The 18,815-nt window shown below is 56.8% G+C and overlaps 9 protein-coding genes across 9 annotated transcripts; 6 read left to right on the top strand and 3 right to left on the bottom strand.

Annotated features, from left to right (window-relative positions):
- Positions 1-203: 203 nt before the first annotated feature.
- K452DRAFT_301779 (uncharacterized protein) lies at positions 204-2,200 on the bottom strand (the record flags this gene model as incomplete). The annotated part of the gene is made up of 3 exons (XM_033542499.1): positions 204-1,379; positions 1,429-1,658; positions 1,705-2,200. 3 exons carry the CDS (start codon positions 2,198-2,200, stop codon positions 204-206), a joined length of 1,902 nt encoding a protein of 633 aa, XP_033393297.1.
- Positions 2,201-3,154: 954 nt separating this feature from the next.
- On the top strand, positions 3,155-4,347 carry K452DRAFT_99282 (uncharacterized protein). Its single transcript, XM_033547406.1, has one exon. It carries the CDS (start codon positions 3,482-3,484, stop codon positions 4,154-4,156), a length of 675 nt encoding a protein of 224 aa, XP_033393296.1. The 5' UTR covers positions 3,155-3,481; the 3' UTR covers positions 4,157-4,347.
- Positions 4,348-5,639: 1,292 nt separating this feature from the next.
- K452DRAFT_99360 (uncharacterized protein) lies at positions 5,640-7,269 on the top strand. The gene has a single exon (XM_033547409.1). The coding sequence runs from the start codon at positions 5,742-5,744 to the stop codon at positions 6,969-6,971; it is 1,230 nt and encodes a 409-aa protein (XP_033393295.1). The 5' UTR covers positions 5,640-5,741; the 3' UTR covers positions 6,972-7,269.
- Positions 7,270-8,005: 736 nt separating this feature from the next.
- On the bottom strand, positions 8,006-8,967 carry K452DRAFT_301776 (uncharacterized protein; the record flags this gene model as incomplete). Its single annotated transcript, XM_033542498.1, has 3 exons — positions 8,006-8,354; positions 8,413-8,438; positions 8,491-8,967. 3 exons carry the CDS (start codon positions 8,965-8,967, stop codon positions 8,006-8,008), a joined length of 852 nt encoding a protein of 283 aa, XP_033393294.1.
- A 182-nt stretch (positions 8,968-9,149) lies between these two features.
- K452DRAFT_361752 (uncharacterized protein) lies at positions 9,150-9,667 on the top strand (the record flags this gene model as incomplete). The annotated part of the gene is made up of 1 exon (XM_033546450.1): positions 9,150-9,667. Exon 1 carries the CDS (start codon positions 9,233-9,235, stop codon positions 9,665-9,667), a length of 435 nt encoding a protein of 144 aa, XP_033393293.1. The 5' UTR covers positions 9,150-9,232.
- Positions 9,668-11,961: 2,294 nt separating this feature from the next.
- K452DRAFT_235498 (uncharacterized protein) lies at positions 11,962-15,205 on the top strand (the record flags this gene model as incomplete). Its single annotated transcript, XM_033537440.1, has 3 exons — positions 11,962-12,147; positions 12,195-14,239; positions 14,290-15,205. The coding sequence occupies 3 exons, from the start codon at positions 11,962-11,964 to the stop codon at positions 15,203-15,205; spliced, it is 3,147 nt and encodes a 1,048-aa protein (XP_033393292.1).
- Positions 15,206-15,668: 463 nt separating this feature from the next.
- Positions 15,669-17,466, top strand: K452DRAFT_291391 (uncharacterized protein; the record flags this gene model as incomplete). Its single annotated transcript, XM_033541170.1, has 1 exon — positions 15,669-17,466. A coding segment is annotated over exon 1 (1,487 nt), but the record flags the coding sequence as incomplete, so codon positions are not given.
- Positions 17,327-17,966, top strand: K452DRAFT_291390 (uncharacterized protein; the record flags this gene model as incomplete). Its single annotated transcript, XM_033541169.1, has 1 exon — positions 17,327-17,966. A coding segment is annotated over one exon (473 nt), but the record flags the coding sequence as incomplete, so codon positions are not given.
- On the bottom strand, positions 17,847-18,728 carry K452DRAFT_291389 (uncharacterized protein). The gene has a single exon (XM_033541168.1). The coding sequence runs from the start codon at positions 18,638-18,640 to the stop codon at positions 17,993-17,995; it is 648 nt and encodes a 215-aa protein (XP_033393289.1). The 5' UTR covers positions 18,641-18,728; the 3' UTR covers positions 17,847-17,992.
- Positions 18,729-18,815: the final 87 nt, after the last annotated feature.

The following is an 18,815-nucleotide window of genomic DNA, read 5'->3' as shown; positions in this document are numbered from 1 at the left end:
GTCGTAAGCAAGGGGCAAAGCAGATCAACTGCTGGCCCAATATGTTCAGAAAATATAACCCAGAAGCAGCAACTTTTTTTCTTTGTGGAAGTGCAGTCCAGCGCACCCACAGTTCCCAAACCGAGAACCGAATCGAACCCAGACCATCCCAACCGATACGCCAGTGATACATGCAATGCAACACTCAAAAACCCTCGGCAGCTCTACGCCGTCGTCTTGCCCATACCCACCAACACCAACAGTGCCACGTTCATAACGACAATGATCAACCAGATCACGACGGCAACCGCAGCCGTAATCCAGTTGTTCTTCATGTTGACCGTCTCTCCACCCGGAACACCCGCCTCGGCGCCCGTGACGACATCATTCGCAACGGGATCGGCGGCGCGGCCAACGCGCGTGTTCACCGCCGAGATGGTCATGTACTTGGAGCGGCAGGTGAAGTAGATGAGCGGCGCGCTGACAAACGGGAGAATGACCGACAATGCGACCTGCGAGCCCTCGAGTGCGGCAGTCAAGCCTTGTCGCCCCACTGCGCCCGCAATGATGATCGACGGCGTGATGCTAATGCTGCGCGTGACCGTGCGACGCACCCATGGCTTGACAGTCCAGTTCAGCTGGCCTTCAGAAACCATCTGGCCGGCAATGGTACAGACAATACCGGCAGAAATACCAGAAAGCAGGAGGGCGAGCGCGAAGATGGTGCCTGCGGCGGGGGCGATCTGCTTGGAGAGAAGGTCGTGGATTCCAAACAGGTCAGCCTCGTCTGCGCCCGGGGTGCCGTAGAGCGCCGCACCTGCGACGATGAGAATGGCAGAGTTGACGAAGAGGGCAAACGTGAAGAGGGAGATGGCGGTTTCGGCGATCGAGTAGCCCATGCAGGAGCGGATAGCCTGGACCGAGGGACGGTACTTGGAAAGCGAATTGACCGATTCCGTGTCCGAGTCGGCATCAGACTGGGGCTCCGGCGCAGTTGCGTTGTTGGCGGCGTTTTCGGCGGCGGCATTTTCATCATACTCGCGCAGGCGCGGCTGAATGATTCCAGAACCCAGATAGAGCGAGTGAGGCATGACAGTGGCGCCCAGGATGCCGCAGGACTGGTAGAGACCATCCGATTCGACAACGGCGCCGCTCGGGAGGTAGCCCCTGAAGACGTCGCCAACAGAAGTGTTCTCGAGCAGACTGAGCTGGTAACAGAAACAGACGACGACGCCAACGACCAGCAGCATTACAAAGTACTCAAAGTAACGGTAAACGCGCATCGAGCCGTTTGGACGGTAGAAGAAGAGAATGATCATGACATCGACGATACTGATGGCACAGCCCGCGACGAGAGGCACATTACCAAGCACATTAAGGGCAATTGCGAATCCGATGACCTGCGATTGTTAATACTGATCCAAAGGAATAATTCTCTGGAGTACCCACCTCTGCAATGTCCGTGGCTATAATGGCGGCCTCGGCAAACACGTAGAGAATTATGTTCAACCACTTCGGCAAAAACTCCCTGCACGACTCGGCAAGGTTCATGCCCGTGACGGAACCCAGCTTGACGCAGAGAGACTGCAAGAAAATGGCGAAAATGTTCGACATTAGGATAATAAAAAGAAGCTTGAAACGATAACTGGCTCCTGCGGCTACATCCGTCGAGTAATTGCCTGCGATGATCAGCGCACATCCTACCAAAATTCGCAAAACACTTACCAGGATCGACGTATGCCACAGCAACCATGAAACCAGGGCCGACGAATTTAGCATACTTGTAGATGACCTCCTTGGTCTTGAGGATAGAGCTCTTGCAGCCAGCTGCAATGTCTCCTTTCTTCACAGACCAATCAATGGAGTTGACACTGTACCCCCGTGCCCGCTGCATCAAGGAGAGGTTCTGCTTGCTGCCATTGGGTGACTCGTCAATGCCCACAGTCATGCCCTTCTTGCTCTCGGTCTCGTGACTGTTGGCATCGCCGCTATCACCACTCCGGCGCTGAGGGATAGACATGATTTCGTCTTCGTTGGCTGGGGCGCGCTGCGCAAGGTCGTTGGATTGGTCGTCGTTGACTCGGGCTTTGTTCTTGCGCTGCCTACGCTCGTTGGCAATGTGATTGAGGTCGTTGCGAGTGGTGGAATCGGCGTTGAGATGATCTGGGTTTTGATTCCAGTCGAGAGGGATGTCGGGCTCAACTCTGGACGGGCAATTCATCGTTTATACAGGTCTTTCGCCAGGTCGTGGCAAGCTCGTGAGACGTGAAAGGTCGTAGAGGGGCCGTGCAGGCGGTTGCGAGGCGTGACAAGCGTTGCCTCAAGTGCGGAGAGCCAGTGCGAAAGCTTTATGCGGGGTCGCGAGGAGTAGGAGCCCAGGACGGGTGCGGGTGTGACTGGTGTAGGCAAAGGTGACGACGAGCGTCCCGGTTTCTCACGATTAGGGTGTGGTCGTCCGGAGCACCGGCCGGGCTTGGCGTGAATAATGGCCTCGGGATTCGAGGCTGCAACGGGCTTGGAACGAGAGACATGGCCATCAAGGTGGCATAGCCAGCAGATCTCGCGTGCGGTTGTGAGCGCCGGGCTGCATCTGGGACACAGCGGCCCGCAGCCGAACTTCCCCCCAGTGCTTGATGAGGAAACGGAGTTGGGATCGACGCAGATCGCAGCCCGGCAAGACCCGACGATCTTAGCATCCCGAGTCGCAGCAAGTCGCAGCAACTCAAACCAAGTCGCAGCTGTGCCTGAGGCCCGGTCAAAGCCTCTGAGCGACAGTCTCGTCGCCGCGTGGGGAAGTGCACGACGCGTCCCACCTCGGCTACGCTTAACCGCAACTGGCCATGACTAAGTCGCGCGTCCATGGATCTCGTGCGTTGCCTTTCGTGTCCCGGCCACTCGGCCATCATGTCCACCAACACTGCACGCCAGCCCCGTCAAACCCGTTCGTCCGCCGCTTGTGACAGCTGTCGCTCCAAGAAACAGAAATGTGGCGGCGAATGGTGAGTGCCGACCCTCTGCCTTCCCGTTCACACCCGTCTGACCTCGACCAGGCCGGTGTGCGCGCGATGCAGGGAAACGGGCAACCCGTGCGTCTGGCCTCAGCAGCTGCAGAGGGGCCCGGCAAAAGGCTACCTTGAGGCCATTGAGTCCCGTCTGGACGAGGTCGAGAGCATTCTTCTCCAGGTCTTGCCGTTGCTTCCCTCCGAACAGCTGCCCAGCGCGATTGTGTGCCACAGCGCCGCGAGTCCTTCGCAGGCTGAAAATAGCCAGAAACGCACGACACAGGAGAAGCGAGCGGCGCTCGAGTACTGGTCTTCGTTTCCTCTCAACTCGCCTCAGGCAGTCTTGGTTTGGGCTCGCGACCGTCAACGACGATCCGGTTCGACCGGCAAAGGCCAAGTCGGCGGACACGTCTCGGCAGGGCTTGCGTCGTCTGGCGCCAATAGCCCAGGCATCTCCAGCTCGACTGTTCCCTTGGCAAGCGTCGAGGCCACGGCGACGGATGCTGCCCAGCCCGAGCAGGACCCGAACGGAGGCATGGTCAGCAACTGGCAGGCTCAGCAGATACCTTTTGGCATGTCAGAACCGCGTACGCGGCCGGGAAGTTCAGACGTACCCAGCGCTGGCACCGTTCAGCCAGCCGACCAGGCCAACGGTATGCCGCCAAACACGCCCACGTCTTTATCTCGATCCAGCTCTACGCACACTAGCCGGATTGATCTGTCGGACGAGTTCCAATCAAAGTTTCTTTGGTGAAGCTGCAGCTGGATGCGGTTGCACATGCAGCTGGCCCTGCGTGGCGTCCCCAGCCATCTATATCGACCTCAGTGATGCCAGCAAGAAAGCTCATCACACGCCGATCGATTCAAAAGCCGAGGGGCCAGCTTCCAAGAAACTGATCATCCACACGCCAGATGATGAGCACGATCAGCCTGAATGCCATGGCCCCTACGTCCGGCATTTGGTAGGTGTCCTGCCGTGTAATTGGAGCGTTTGCAGCAGCCTCACCGCGGTATTGGACATTGACAACCATGCTGCGTTGGACGTAAACATCCATGCCGCGATATCGGATGCTGGCAGCCGTGCCGCGTTATTGAGCGTTTACAGCAGCCTCGCCGCAATATTGGAAATTGACAGCCATGCCGTGTTGGGCGTTGGCAGCCACGCGCCTTATTGAGCGTTTAAAGCAGCCTCAATGCGTTATGGGCTTTGCAACAGTCTCTCCACGGTGTTGGACGTTCAGCCTCACCGCGTTATTGCAACAGCCCCGCCGCAATGTTGAATATTCAGCCATGCCGCATTGAGTGTTTACAGCAGCCTCACCGCACTATTGAACCAACAATCCCGCCGCATCATTGGATGTCGCAAGTTTTGTATGTTATTGAACGTCGCCACAAAAACAACGAACAAGGTATCCGGCCCCTATTCATACTCATCCGCCCAACATCCATATTGCTCATATCCACCCCGGCAAATGCCGTCATTCATGTCTTACTTGCGCAATGCGCTCATGATTCCTGAGGCTGTGACCAGGCACATGCGTTCCTGGTTCTGAGGTTATGGCCAAGCACATGCGATCCGCATGCGTCACTACGGAAAAGGTTCCTTTTAACTCTGGGATTAAAACGTCTACTATAGCACGCATCGGCACGTTGGCCCCGAACGGCAATGGACGCGTGTCTAGCACGATCCTTTGCCGATTGCCGATAATCGGAGGCAACTCCTGCACAGCATTGGCCCATCCAACGGACCGCAGAACCGTGAACGTGGTTAGACGGATCAATGTATTCCTCACCGATAATTGCATCTAGACGCGCAGCTATCTGGAAAGCAAGATCTAGACGGTGGGGACAAAGAGGGCGATAGGAGTTGTCCACGTCGTCGGCTACATTGTGATTGGCAAGGAATCTGCACCGGGGTCCAAAACAGGAACAACAATTTCAGCAAGAGAAGCCATTATCACACAGTTTAATGCTTCTAGTCAGAGGGCACTTTCGCGCAAGAATTGTTGTTGGAATTTTGCGTGGCTGCAGCAGAATGTCTTGCTCTGCAACAATTGCGTGTTTCAGCCGAGTTCGGTAGGCGAAAAAAGTCACAAAGTCGCCAACAACGCAGGTCCGTGAGCACGGCATGGCGCCGATCAACGACGCAATGCCGGCCGTTTCTCACGCGCAGACATGGGCAGAGGCGGGCGAGCCGCGTGGGCGCGAAACAAGGTGCAACTACGGGCTGGCGTTCGCGCCGAGAACTGGACCCTCGGGCGGGCCCCTCCCGCCGAAACAGGTGCTGAAACCTCCACATCAGCCCCATCCGTGCTCGGCGAATTTAGCAGGCAAACATGGCGTTTCTCTGCGCGCGATAGATGAGCCTCGCTGCATTGCTATGCCCGTTTCGCTCCTGCGAACCATTCAAAGCCCGGCTCCGCGTCATGGCTCTCGGTCTAGGCGGCCCGGTCTGGCCATGGGGTGGCAGACAATCCTGGGTCAGGAGCAACGCCTCGTCATCCACCCTGTCGCCCATCAGGAGGAGTGCGAATCGAGATCGACTCATCACAATTGAACAGAGCTATAAAGAGCAAAGAGTAGTCACCGACTTTCTTTCCTCTCCATCCACAGCAGATCGTCTTCCCTCTCTCTCCTTCTACAAAACCAGCAGCAGCCAGGCTCCGGTAGCCCTGCGTGTACAGTCCTTCTCTTCGCTTTCGCTTTTGCATCAACAAGACTCGACGTCTCCATATCCAATCCCTCTCTCCAACCTCAAAAATGGCCATGTTCCTTCGCTCCGCGGCCCTCTGCGCTGCCCTCGCTGCTGCGGCTCCCGTCTCTGCCCCTTCGCAGGCCCTCTCCGTCCCTACCGGCCTGCCCACTGCTTTCCCTACTGGTGGTGCTGGCGGCAGCTTCCCTACTCCTGCGGCCGGCGGCCCTGGCGGCTTCGGTGGTGCTTTCACCCCCGGCGCTGAGGGTAGCTTCCCTACTCCCCCGGCTGGCGGCTTCGGCGGCCCCGGCGGTGCCTTCACCCCCGGCGCTGAGGGTAGCTTCCCCACGCCCCCTGCCGGTGGCTTCCCCGGCGGTGATGTGAGCGGCTTCCCCACCAACTTCCCTACGCCCTCTGGTGGCTTCCCTGGCGGCGAGGCCGGCGGCGCTGCCCCCACTGGTGCCCCCTCTGCCGATACCAAGCAGAAGCGCCAGGAGGCCTCCGGCGCTGCTCCCTCTGGCGCTGCCCCCTCCGGCTTCGGCGGTGCTGAGGGTAGCTTCCCTACCCCCCCTGCCGGCGGTTTCGGTGGCCAGCAGACTCCCGGCGCCGGCGGCGCTTTCCCTACTCCCGGCGCTGAGGGTCCCGGCGGTGCTGGTGGCTTCGGCGGCTTCGGTGGCCAGCAGACTCCCGGTGCTGGTGGCGCTTTCCCTACTCCCGGCGCTGAGGGCCCCGGCGGTGCTGGTGGTAGCTTCCCTACTCCCGGTGCTGGCGGTGCTTTCCCCACCCCTGGCGCTGGCGGCTTCGGCGGTCCTGGCGGCTTCGGTGGCCAGCAGACTCCCGGCGCTGGCGGTGCTTTCCCCACCCCTGGTGCTGGCGGCCCCGGTGGTGCTGGCGGTAGCTTCCCTACCCCCTCCGGCTCGTTCTCTTTCCCCGCCCTCCCCACCGACCTGCCCGCCGGTTTCGCTGGTGACCAGGCCAGCGGCGCTGCCGCTGTTGCTACTGCTGCGGCTGGCGCGGCCAAGGAGATCGGCAGCGATGCCCACAAGCGTCAGCTCGGTGACCTGCCTTCCGGCCTTGCCGGTGCTATCCCCACTCCTCCTTCCGGTGGTGCCTTCCCCAGCGGTGCTTTCCCTAGTGGCGCTATCCCCACTCCTCCCGCTGGCGGTGCCTTCCCTTCTGGCGCTATCCCTACTCCTCCCGCTGGTGGTGACTTCACTGGTCTTCCTTCCGGCGCTGGCGGCAGCTTCCCCACTCCCGCGGCTGGTGGCTTCGGTGGCCTCGGTGGCTTCGGCCAGTAAATTCGCAAAGCATTACAGTACTTTTGACAATGCACGGGGGGTGATGTGGTTATGAAGGAAGGACTTCCTTGGCTCGACAAGATGGATTGATTGGAGACTTACCTACTGCTGTGTTTCATTGCTTTCGTTTCTTTGTAGTGCGATGCGCGCGCGCTTGCGGGTGGCGCATCGTGTAGGAATGGAAATTTCAAATATCTCGTGTATTCGGATCTTTTAAGTGTTTTGTGTTTAAGTGTTTGTGAAGAGTGATTGGGGCACTGGCTTCTGCGTGGTGGTCTGTTTAGGCTAAATGTAAAATTGAGGTTGAATATATACACATTTCTTCAGTAGTACCCTCTTAGCGATCCACGCGTTCAGAGGCAAATGTAGGACTTTAGCTCTAGATGTGTATGATGTGGGAACGCAGAAGCCGTCGATATAAGCTTTGCGTTAGGGTTATCAGATCGGGGATCTATCTCGTATTCCTGATTAAGCGGATCCGGTTGCTTACGGCGGGGGCGGCGTGGCGTACCGCGGAGTGAGGGTTTCAGAATTCGTTTCTGCCTGCTTGTGGCAGGGGAAGGTGTGCGGGGGTTTGGGGTTTGAGATTTTTTGTTTTTATTTTTGTGTGGAGGAGTTGTGTGGACATCTCCGAGAAGACCAGATTGTTAGTCCAGTGTCGCGTCCGCGAGTTAAAAACCAGGCTGCGTACAAAGAAACAAACAAGCAAACAAGCAAACAGGTACCTAGCAACCCATTTAGAGGTCTATAAGAGACCACTAGGTAGATACCGTTGTTCAATCAGCATTGCGATCCAGTACATCAAATTCAAACCCCAGCCGGTCGAATGAGACATTAAGTTGGTCAATGACATGATGTAGTTGAAATTAGAAGTTGAATGGCGCTTGTGCTATGGTATGTCACTTTGGTGGGAACTGCTTTTTGAAGAATATCCTGTTTTGTTCTACACCACATTCGACAGAAGCCGCTCTCAAAATACTACTGCTGCTGCTATGACTATGTGATTACCGGGCAAAACCTTTCGTGTAGCTTCTTCAAGAGTCACTGTATGAAGAGAGCCCGTAAACATTAGTGCTAATCTCAATGATGTCGCTAACAATTTCGAGGACACCGGCATCCTCCAATCTCTGTTGGTAAGTGCGTCCAGTCCCATCATCTTGGTTCATGAACTTGAAGACCCATGTTTTGGCCGCGTCATCGTCTTCTTGGTCGCCAGCCCCAAATCTCATCACTAACGCTTTTCTATCAGGAATTTTGCTCCATTCTTCAAAGGAGAGGGTGTGCTGTTTGTGATCCCAGGTGATTCTTTGGGAAAACCCGAGTGGATTCTCAGCACTGTCCTTGACCTTGCGGATTAAGATGACAGTTCTTTTGGTTGATGAACTGCAATAAGCAGTGTCTAAGTGTCTCGTAGACACCCCCTACGGGTCTGATAGAGGACCACTTGGGGCCCTTATCGGAATTGTGCTAGTTTCACATTGTTAGCCATTAACTGCTAGACTGCATAATAGACGATTACCCGATGCTGGAGAATGCTCTCCTCAAGTCTCCAGCTCCACGAAGGAGTCTCATGGATTGGATTTCCCTTGTCTAGCAGAAATGCAGCATTGGCTGACGAATCCACCACTAATCCGTCAGGGTGGAATAGGGCGCGATGACCGCGCTTGCTATGTCCTATCTTAAGCCCAGTCATGCCGAACTGAGATTCAAGGGCATTTTTCATAGATATAGCGAAGGCTGTGCAGGTACCAGAAAATGAATCTGGCATGAGAGCGTCTAGGACAACGTCCTTGTTGTCGCATGCTTCCTTGATTGCCTCTTTGACTTGGGCACGGTTGCTTTCTAGAAGCGTTGGCTCCCGGATGATATCTTCCAGTTTATGACCTCTAATCTGTAGGAGCGTCTTAAGTACAGTGAGAGTGGTGTGAATGGAGCTTTTCCATTTATCAGCATAAACGCTGCCGGCTATGCCGAGTGTCTCTTCTGGCGTGGACATGCTGACTGATGTGCATAGGAGTTAGTAGAATGTATGTGAAACAGGCCCGTTTGGTGTTCTTTGGACATGCCAAATGTCTAGATAAGTCTTGGGTGATAAGCTAGGTAATAGTACGTCATGCGTGACCAAAACTTAGTACCTACCTAGGTCTGGTCACAACTCGCAGCATAGGTGGCCTTTACCACGAAAATAAAATTCCTGCACTACATAGCACCACTTCTGCTTCAGTTTCCACCCAGTACGTTCAAACTTAAGTCAACCAAGCATGCCTTCTACACCACGCAGCTCCAAGCGCCCTGCGACGCAGCTGCTGGAGAGTCCCCCCAAGAGGCACAGTCCTGAGAAAGCAGACGCGCCGCCGACAGAAGAGCTGCGCTTGACCCCATCCAAGGAGACCATAGATACACTCACTCGCATTCGGAGTCTCTCGCTGTCCCCGGGCGTAGGCTCCGCTTATGCGAGAGCCAGGAGCACCAAATCGCCGTCTCCTCGCATAGGCGCGCATGCTAGAAACAAGAGCACCAACTCGCTGCCTATTGGCCTTATTATCGCTCTTACTAGAAGCAGGGACACTACCTCGCCGTCTCCTGGCATTGGCACCGCCCACGCTAGTAACAAGAGCACCAACCCGCCGGAAGTCCCGAAGAATCTAGCCTCCAAGCGCAAGGAATACGCGTGGGAAGCGGCTCATGCGCGTTAAACGCCGCACTGATGGCAAGGTCGAGGAATATTTGATTTCCAAGGGACTCTCACCTGGTAAGTATTGCAGCTCTATAAGCCTTTATTGTTCTGACCACTTGCATACTAACCATTTGGATACTAGCTACTTCCGACTCCTTCACCAACGAACAGCTTAGCGGCGATATTGATTCGGGTTTCATGGACCCCAATCCCGATGAATCGTCTTCTGACGATGACGGCCTTGAAGATGTTTAGAACATCCACGATGATGGCAACTAGGACAATGGTTGAGGAAGGAGTACTATAGTGGTTAGAAAATATTTGAGTCACTATTCAATACGAAGACATTAGCGTCAATAGTAAGGCCACTCTCCACCAGCTCGGCAATGCCTGAACAGAACATTCTATTGGAGATAGCCCCCTTTTACCAAGAACCATCTGAACTTGGTTGGCGTGGACACCAGTGAGCTTCTCAGCACTGTATCGCTGGTCGCACTAGTCATTTCCATGCCTTGACCAAGCCCTTGAATTTGTCAACCTTGGTCTTTTAAATCCTCTCTTTGGACATCGCACGGCTGACCAAGCCGTGCCTCAGCGAATGTTTTGCCAAAAGGGGCAACAGGTAATTTTTGCGTGGTTCCATGGTTGCTGATTTTATTTCAATAATGATGTGTAGTTGTTGTCGTAGGCGAGTACCCATCAAACCAAAACAGGAGGTGTTGTAACGTCCGCCACCGTGAAGCGAGATGGTGATAAGTGTACGGAGTAGAAGAAGAGATCCAGTTAAAGGTGTGTAGAGTCTGTGCGTGCTCTAAGAGCTTTTCACCTATACCTAGGACTCGGGCTGGGAGCTAGGCAAGGAGTACTCTAGTGTAGGGGCTGCTTGTATCGCCTCCTGTCTCGCTATACGGTGGATCTCGGTTCGCGATGACGGACGTTAGATATCTGATCAACTGTTGTTGTATCGTGACATCCTTGACTGTATTAGAGGTTTGCCAAGAATATCAGACATCATCGCGACCAGGATGTCTTTTGTCTTCTTGGCGATTTCGTAAACTTTATCAATAGTAAGGCCACTCTCAACCAGCTCGGCAATGAGTCCACAGGCATCAAACAGAGAGCGTCAGCAAGCACAATCTTCCTGGTTGATGCCCATCTCTTCCATCAGGCACGAAGACTTCAGGCCGATGGGTAACAGAAGAGTCGATCGTAGATATCGATGCTTTTCGATGAAGGTGAATTTCTCGGATGGGAGGCGCTGGGTCTGACGTAAAACGGTCCATGTCGCTGACAACTGTCTACCAGATACCCTTCTCTTTTATTTTTGTTTTTATAATCATTCTGTATATCTTTTAGTTATATCTGGTGTGCAGTTGCATGCGACTCGATAGCTCAGCCCATCATACGATGTATTCGCCTATAGCTTATAGGCGCTGGTCTGTGGTTAAACTTAGTATAGACCTATAGACCTACTCGACCACGTTCATCAACATATTATTCATTCAACCACCGCAAATCGATCTGGGCATAACGTTAGTGCTGGTTAGTAATTTTGCTTTTGCAACCAAAAATATTCCATTTTTACCCCTGTCATCCCGTGTGACAGACATTGAGTATGTCAAATGACCTTGATGGACACGCGACTCGTCCTGTGCTCACTGCATCCCCTGACCACAGCCACCATCCTCACAAATAAACATTTTTGAACGAAGCACAGTTGATGATCGAGCCGGGTCGTGCCGAGAGTCGAAACGAGTGATCTGGGGATGCGGCACTAGGACGCCACGGCGTATGTAGCCACCTTGCCACTGGCTAAATAGCAATAGGCTCCATTCGTCCACGGCATCAGCTCCCCCTATTCGGTACAGCACATGCAGGTGGCCCGTGGAGACCGGTGAAGTTTGTAGAGGCATCAGGGCCATCGGAACCGTGACAGGGGGAATAACCGAAAGCCGACGACAAGCGCGATAGCCAACGAGAAGCTCGGCATGACTGCGGCGCGACGGACAGCAAGACGAGGAATGAGAAAGAAAACGAAGCAGAAAAGGTTGCAGCAGAAGTGCCTGCGGCATTATTGCACGGAGGCGGCGGCGGAGGGAAAATCCGAGCGAAGCCGACCAATGACCGTCGGCGCTGACAGGGCAGGTGGCCGGGTGCATCTGGCGTATGAGCGAATGCTTTCTTGGCTCTTTTGTAAACTTGTACCTGGCTCACTGTACTCCGCCTCACCTCCCAACTCTCATCCCTCGCTCGCCTCGAGGTTCCCCTCCATCTCCCTTTGATGAATTGTTAATCCGCGTTAGCACTTTCATCATGCTGCGCACCGCCCTCAGACAAAGTGGCAGCCGCCTGGCCTCCGGCAGCAGCTGTGCTGCGCGTTCATCCTTTTCCACCGCCAGCGCCTCCCTCGCCTCAAAACGCAGAGCGCTCGCCGTCACCACCTCCAAGCTGCACGCCAGGAGCTATGCCATCTCCGCCGAGGACACGAGCAAGGGCGTGGTGCGTATCCCGACCCCGCGCCTCCTAGCCCTCACTAACACTCGCAGGACCCCAATGACTCCTTCCTCCAGGGCAACACGGCCAACTATGTCGATGAGATGTACATGCAGTGGAAGCGCGACCCCTCGAGCGTCCACGTCTCATGGCAGGTCTACTTCAAGAACATGGAGTCGGGCGACATGCCCGTCTCGCAGGCCTTCCAGCCGCCCCCGACCATTGTCGCGCCCCTCGGCGGCCTGCCCGCCTTCACCACGCCCGGCCAGGGCCTTTCCGCCAGCGAGGGTGGCGAGGTCATGAACCATCTCAAGGTTCAGCTGCTTGTGCGCGCGTACCAGGCCCGCGGCCACCACAAGGCCAAGATTGACCCTCTGGGCATCCGGACCGAGGCGGAACAGTTTGGATACAGCCGGCCCAAGGAGCTGGAGCTCGACCACTACGGCTTCACCGAAAAGGACCTCGACCAGGAGTTCACCCTCGGTCCCGGTATCTTGCCCCGCTTCAAGACGGCCGAGCGCGAGAAGATGACGCTGCGCGAGATCATTGCCGCCTGCGAGAAGATGTACTGCGGCTCCTACGGTGTCGAGTACATCCACATTCCCGACAGGGAGCAGTGCGACTGGCTGCGTCAGCGCATCGAGGTCCCCCAACCCTACAAGTACTCCGTCGATGAGAAGCGCCGCATCCTCGACCGCCTCATCTGGGGCTCCAGCTTCGAGTCGTTCCTGGCCACCAAATACCCCAATGACAAGCGATTCGGTCTCGAGGGTGGCGAGAGTTTGATTCCCGGCATGAAGGCGCTCATCGACCGCAGTGTCGATTACGGCGTCAAGGACATTGTCATCGGTATGCCCCACCGTGGTCGTCTTAACGTGCTCAGCAACGTCGTCCGCAAGCCCAACGAGTCCATCTTCTCCGAGTTTGCCGGCACCGCTGACCCCTCGGACGAGGGCTCCGGTGACGTCAAATACCACTTGGGTATGAACTTTGAGCGTCCCACGCCCTCGGGCAAGCGCGTGCAGCTTTCGCTCGTCGCCAACCCGTCGCATTTGGAGGCCGAGGACCCCGTCGTCCTTGGTAAGACGCGCGCCATTCTGCACTACAACAACGATGAGCAGGAGGCCAAGACGGCCATGGGTGTTCTTCTCCACGGTGACGCCGCCTTCGCTGGCCAGGGTGTCGTCTACGAGACCATGGGCTTCCACGCCCTGCCCAAGTACCACACCGGTGGTACCATCCACATCATCGTCAACAACCAGATTGGTTTCACGACCGACCCCCGTTTCGCGCGTTCGACCCCCTACTGCTCCGACCTTGCCAAGGCCATTGACGCCCCCGTCTTCCACGTCAACGGTGATGACGTCGAGGCCTTCAACTTCGTCTGCCAGATGGCCGCCGACTACCGCGCGCAGTTCAAGAAGGACGTCGTCATCGACATGGTCTGCTACCGCAAGCAGGGCCACAACGAGACGGACCAGCCCTTCTTCACCCAGCCCCTCATGTACAAGCGCATCAGCCAGCACGAGCCGTCCCTCAACAAGTACGTCAACAAGCTGCTCGAGGAGGGCACCTTCACCAAGGAGGACATCGAGGAGCACAAGAACTGGGTCTGGGGTATGCTCGAGGAGAGCTTCTCACGCAGCAAGGACTACCAGCCCACCGCCAAGGAGTGGCTGACGTCTGCCTGGAACGGCTTCAAGTCGCCCAAGGAGCTTGCCACCGAAGTCCTGCCCCACCTGCCCACCGCCGTCGACGAGGGCGTCCTGAAGCAGGTCGCTGAGAAGCTCGGCAACCCGCCCGAGGGCTTCAACGTCCACCGCAACCTTAAGCGTATCTTGCAGAACCGCTCCAAGACCGTCACCGAGGGCAAGAACATCGACATGGCCACCGCCGAGGGTCTCGCTTTCGGTACTCTGTGCTTGGACGGCCACCACGTCCGTGTGTCCGGTCAGGACGTCGAGCGTGGTACCTTCTCCCAGCGCCACGCAGTCGTCCACGACCAGGAGAACGAGGGCACCTACACTCCTCTGGCCGACCTCAGCAAGGACCAGGGTACCTTTGTCATCTCCAACTCGTCCCTGAGCGAGTTCGGCGTGTAAGTCAAACCCCCTCTATTCCAATTCCATTCCAATGCTAATTGATTAGTCTCGGCTTCGAGTACGGCTACTCGCTGTCTTCCCCCAACGCCCTCGTCATGTGGGAGGCCCAGTTCGGTGACTTTGCCAACAACGCTCAGTGCATCATCGACCAGTTCGTCGCCTCCGGTGAGACCAAGTGGCTCCAGCGCAGCGGTCTCGTCATGTCGCTGCCCCACGGTTACGACGGCCAGGGCCCCGAGCACTCTTCCGGCCGCATGGAGCGCTACCTCCAGCTTTGCAACGAGGACCCCCGCATCTTCCCCAGCGCCGACAAGCTCGAGCGCCAGCACCAGGACTGCAACATGCAGGTCGCTTACCTCACCCAGCCCTCCAACATGTTCCACATCCTTCGTCGCCAGATGAACCGCCAGTTCCGCAAGCCGCTCATCCTCTTCTTCTCCAAGTCCCTCCTGCGTCACCCTATGGCCCGCTCCAACATTGAAGATTTCACCGGCGACTCCCACTTCGAGGCGCTCATCCGTGACCCGGGTCACCAGAATGGCGAGATTGCTCCCAACGAGGAGATTGACCGCGTCGTTCTTTGCACCGGTCAGGTCTACACCTCCCTGGTCAAGCACCGCCAGGAGAACGGCCTCAAGAACACCGCCATCACCCGTCTGGAGCAGCTCCACCCCTTCCCGTGGGCGCAGCTCAAGGACAACCTCGACTCGTACCCCAACGCCAAGAACATTGTCTGGTGCCAGGAGGAGCCGCTCAACGCCGGTGCCTGGTCATTCACCCAGCCCCGCATTGAGACTCTGCTCAACGAGACCGAGCACCACAACCGCAGGCACGTCCTGTACGCCGGCCGCAACCCCAGCGCCTCCGTTGCCACGGGTCTCAAGTCGACCCACCAGAAGGAGGAGAAGGATCTGCTGAACGATGCCTTTACCATCGCGCAGGAGAAGCTCAAGGGCGAGTAAAATCGGAGACGATGAGACTTTAATGCTTCGTGTGCATTTTGATTAATCGGCATCGGACATTTTTCCCTTTGTTAGTCGAGGTTTGGGTGGGGCTTAGAAACATGCGTTCAGCTGCTGGTTGGCGGCGGTCATCTCTGGATGGAATTGTGAATTGTGTAGTATTAGCGTGTGCCTTGCAGGTTGAATAAGACGTCTGCCTCAATGTTTGACAGTGGAATCTGTATTGAGTTTGCCGCATGTGTAAGCAGCGTGGCGGAGAGCCGAGGGGCGATCTTCCGAACGTCATCGATGAAGCTGTGAAGCGAGCCTCCGAGCTTCAACAACATCCATTGCCACTTCTTGCTTATGCCTGGAGCAACGCCTGCGTCCTACGTCTGCCTTCGCTGTCTGCGAGCTTCGCAGCCATATCAATCGACATTCTACCAAACCAAACGCTGGTTATCTCGCTCGCCACCGCACCGCTCGACCGCCCGCCCCGCCGAGACCGAGCGGAACGACCGCCACACCAACGATGGAGACAAAGACAAAGAAGTTGGCGCCATGTCGCGTCGGTTGGAAGAGCTCAGCGAGGACGCCCTCGTGAGTGGCGGTCGCCGCGCGCAAAAGGCCGCCGAAGAAGCCGGCTTCTCCGAGGAGCTGCGGCAAAAGCTTGAAGAACGCATCGCGGGCGCCGACTTCAAGAACACGTACGCGCGGGAGCTGTCACAGGCGAATCTGCCGTCATACGCGGGTAAGGGGACGCGTGACCTCGCGGGGGCGCAGCACTGGACGGGCGAGGAGAGCGTCGAGGACGCGAGTTTGCGCATGCTGAACGATTCGATGGTGAAGCCGATGAGGACAAAGCCGCGGGTACCGGGTGTACCGACGCCGAAAAAGGTAGATACTGGACGCCCTGCCCCTGGAGCGGCGGCTTCGAAGGGTGTGAGACTCGCGAATGCACGGGATCAGACGTCAGTGTATAGTGCGCTGCGGGATTCGAGCATGACGGACGAGGAACGCGAGAAGTTTAGAAGAGAGATGCAGGAGCGGTTTCAGTCGCATGGGCGCACAGCGGCGTGGAGCGTGCGGGCGCTGGAGTCGTTGGCCAACGAGCGGATTGAAGACGCGATTGCACGGGGGCAGTTCAGGAATATCCCGCGTGGTCAGAAGATCGAGCGCGATTACAATATGGGGAACCCGTTCCTGGACACGACGGAGTACTTTATGAACAAAATTATTCAGAAACAAGAGATCGTGCCGCCATGGATCGAGAAGCAGCAGGAACTGGTGGGCAATGCCAGCCGATTCCGTTCAAGGCTGCGGAATGACTGGCGCAGACACGCGGCGCGCATGATTGCGAGCAAGGGAGGGACGCTGGATGCGCAGATCCGGCGTGCGCAGGCGTACGCCGCAGCGGAGAAAATATTCAACCCCAAGGCGCCAAAGCAGGAAACGCTCAACGCCGTCAACGACGAAGGGCATCTGAGTCAGATCACGCTGTCGGGCGAGCTCAAAGCGTCGCCAGTTCCCGACCCGGACGAGCCCGAGGAAGTCACCGTCACGGCCACGTCCGACGTAGGCGCCGCACCTACGGACGCGCAGGCCATCGAAGTCACCACCATCACGGCGCTGGAGACCACCACCAACAGCACGCCCGGGCCCACGCCAGCAGCGATCCCAGCGGCAGACCACCCCTTCCGCGACGCGGACTGGGAGGCCGCGGAGCACTCGTACCTGACGCTCGCGGTAAAGGAGCTCAATAACCTGACGCGCTCGTACAATCTCATGGCGCCGGACCTGGCAAAGAAGCCGTATTTCTCTCTAGAGCGGGAGCTGCGGGCCGCGTTTGCGGACGTGGCACCACAGGTGGCGGAGGAGATACAGAACCGGGCAACGCGGGCACCGGCAAGGACATTGGGAGGAAAAGGGAATGTGCGGAAGGGGGGTGTCATGGAGAGGCTGAGTGGGCCTGAGGTCAAGGTGTATGATGAGGTGAGACCGCAGTACGGATTCAAGGAATTCTGGAGGGATTTGTTTCGGAAGGGTGAGTAGAGCTAGGGCGTGGTTGTAGAGTAGATATTGTATTCTGTTATATCGTGGCTCGTCAGCTATGGAGTACAAACGCAGCAGCACCCCACCAATCAATGCCAGGTCTGCAGCTGCTAAGCTCCGCTGATCATCACCATCACACGGGGAGTCAGCGTCCGGCAGTTTCCAGAGACCAGGATTCACAAGCCACCACTACGCACGCCAACACCACCATCTACCTCACCGCATGGCGCTCGCAGTCTCGGCCTCGCGTTTGGCGCAACCCGGCCACCTCGCCATCACGCCCAACCGGCTCCACGTCTCTTGGACATCAGGCGCAGCACCCCCAGACGACCCCTGTCACAAGCGCTAAGGTCGCGCTTAAGATCGTCGCGACACCTGATAGTTGCGTCTTTGCGTTTGGGTTCCATCTACGCGCGAGGACTTGGTTGTTGTTTCTGGGTTGCTGCGACGGGCTGGTGGGTCTGCGGTTGAGCGCGCTCTGGATGGTCGCAGTTGGGGGATGGAGGGTAGGTAGTTCCCGCTGGGCTTGGGTTTTTAGAGTATGTGGATTGGTTGATGGGTGATTGGTGGTTAGTAACTGAATTTTTTTGCTTGAAATTGACTTGTTCGCGAGGAAGAGGTTTATGAATCTACTGTCGGTCTTAAGTACGGATCCGTACAATAGTGGCTCTTACGTTCCTCACCTATATCAGAATTTCACCGTTCAGCGAACCGGTCCTATCAGAGTGTGTCGCGCGGACCTCGATTGGGTACTGATTAGCCAGATGCGCTGAGCGGTGAAATTGAATATGGGAGAACGATGTTAGAGCATAAAGGACCATCTAAGCTGTGGGTCCGGACGCCAGTAGCGGCGTAGAGCGATGGCGTAAGTAGTCCATGAGTGGGGCAGTGGGCGGCAGGGAGCTGCGGGGAGGTGGGGCAGGTGGGCAAGCGTTCTGTGGAAGTCAAGATCGCGGTCTTGGGATGGGAGGTCGATGGATTGAAGTACCGTTTTAAGTAGTTGCAGAGCGAACGGGACGGGAACTGGCGCCGGCACAGCCTTATAGAAAGACGGAGATATTCACGGCGCGAGAACCAAAGACTAGGTATAGACGACCTCGGGCGTAAAGCGGACGGTATGTCCGTCGAATTACCTAAAGAGGTTAGGGCGACGCTCGGGGCGTGGAAGAGGCGAGCCCATTGGGAAGGCGTAGGGCGGAAGGTCGTCTGACATTGATGAGATGATCCTCCGTTCCGACTGCAGCTCAGGGACGAATCCTTCCTTTTTTTTATTTTTATTTTTTCTTTTCGCGCGCCGGAACGGGTTGCCGGCCGGGGGATTGGTGAAACGGACGCTGTGCCGGTTCGGGCGGCCTGGGACACGGTTTGTGGCTCGACGCCGGTGGCCGGTGGGCCTCTTTCCATTTCGCGTGGCGCCCCTGCTCAGTTGTACGACGGGAGGCTGTGTGGAGCAGGAGGGCGTTTTTCGAGAGGCGCGTGAAGAGACGCGTTAATAGACAACGGGAACAAGCGGGAGCGGCAAGGTATAGCTGGAATAGGAGTACCACGGTCAGAGGTCGGGGCTCGGGGCGGGAAGAGT

Source organism: Aplosporella prunicola, assembly GCF_010093885.1.
Source record: "Aplosporella prunicola CBS 121167 unplaced genomic scaffold K452scaffold_28, whole genome shotgun sequence".
Classification (NCBI taxonomy): Eukaryota; Fungi; Ascomycota; class Dothideomycetes; order Botryosphaeriales; family Aplosporellaceae; genus Aplosporella; species Aplosporella prunicola.
This window is presented reverse-complemented; position numbering and strand designations above follow the sequence as displayed.

Bases quoted from the DNA above. Each gene is read 5' to 3' on its own strand.
- K452DRAFT_99282 (XM_033547406.1), top strand. From the start codon at position 3,482: ATGCTGCCCAGCCCGAGCAGGACCCGAACGGAGGCATGGTCAGCAACT.
- K452DRAFT_99360 (XM_033547409.1), top strand. From the start codon at position 5,742: ATGGCCATGTTCCTTCGCTCCGCGGCCCTCTGCGCTGCCCTCGCTGCT.
- K452DRAFT_291389 (XM_033541168.1), bottom strand. From the start codon at position 18,640: ATGGAAAGAGGCCCACCGGCCACCGGCGTCGAGCCACAAACCGTGTCC.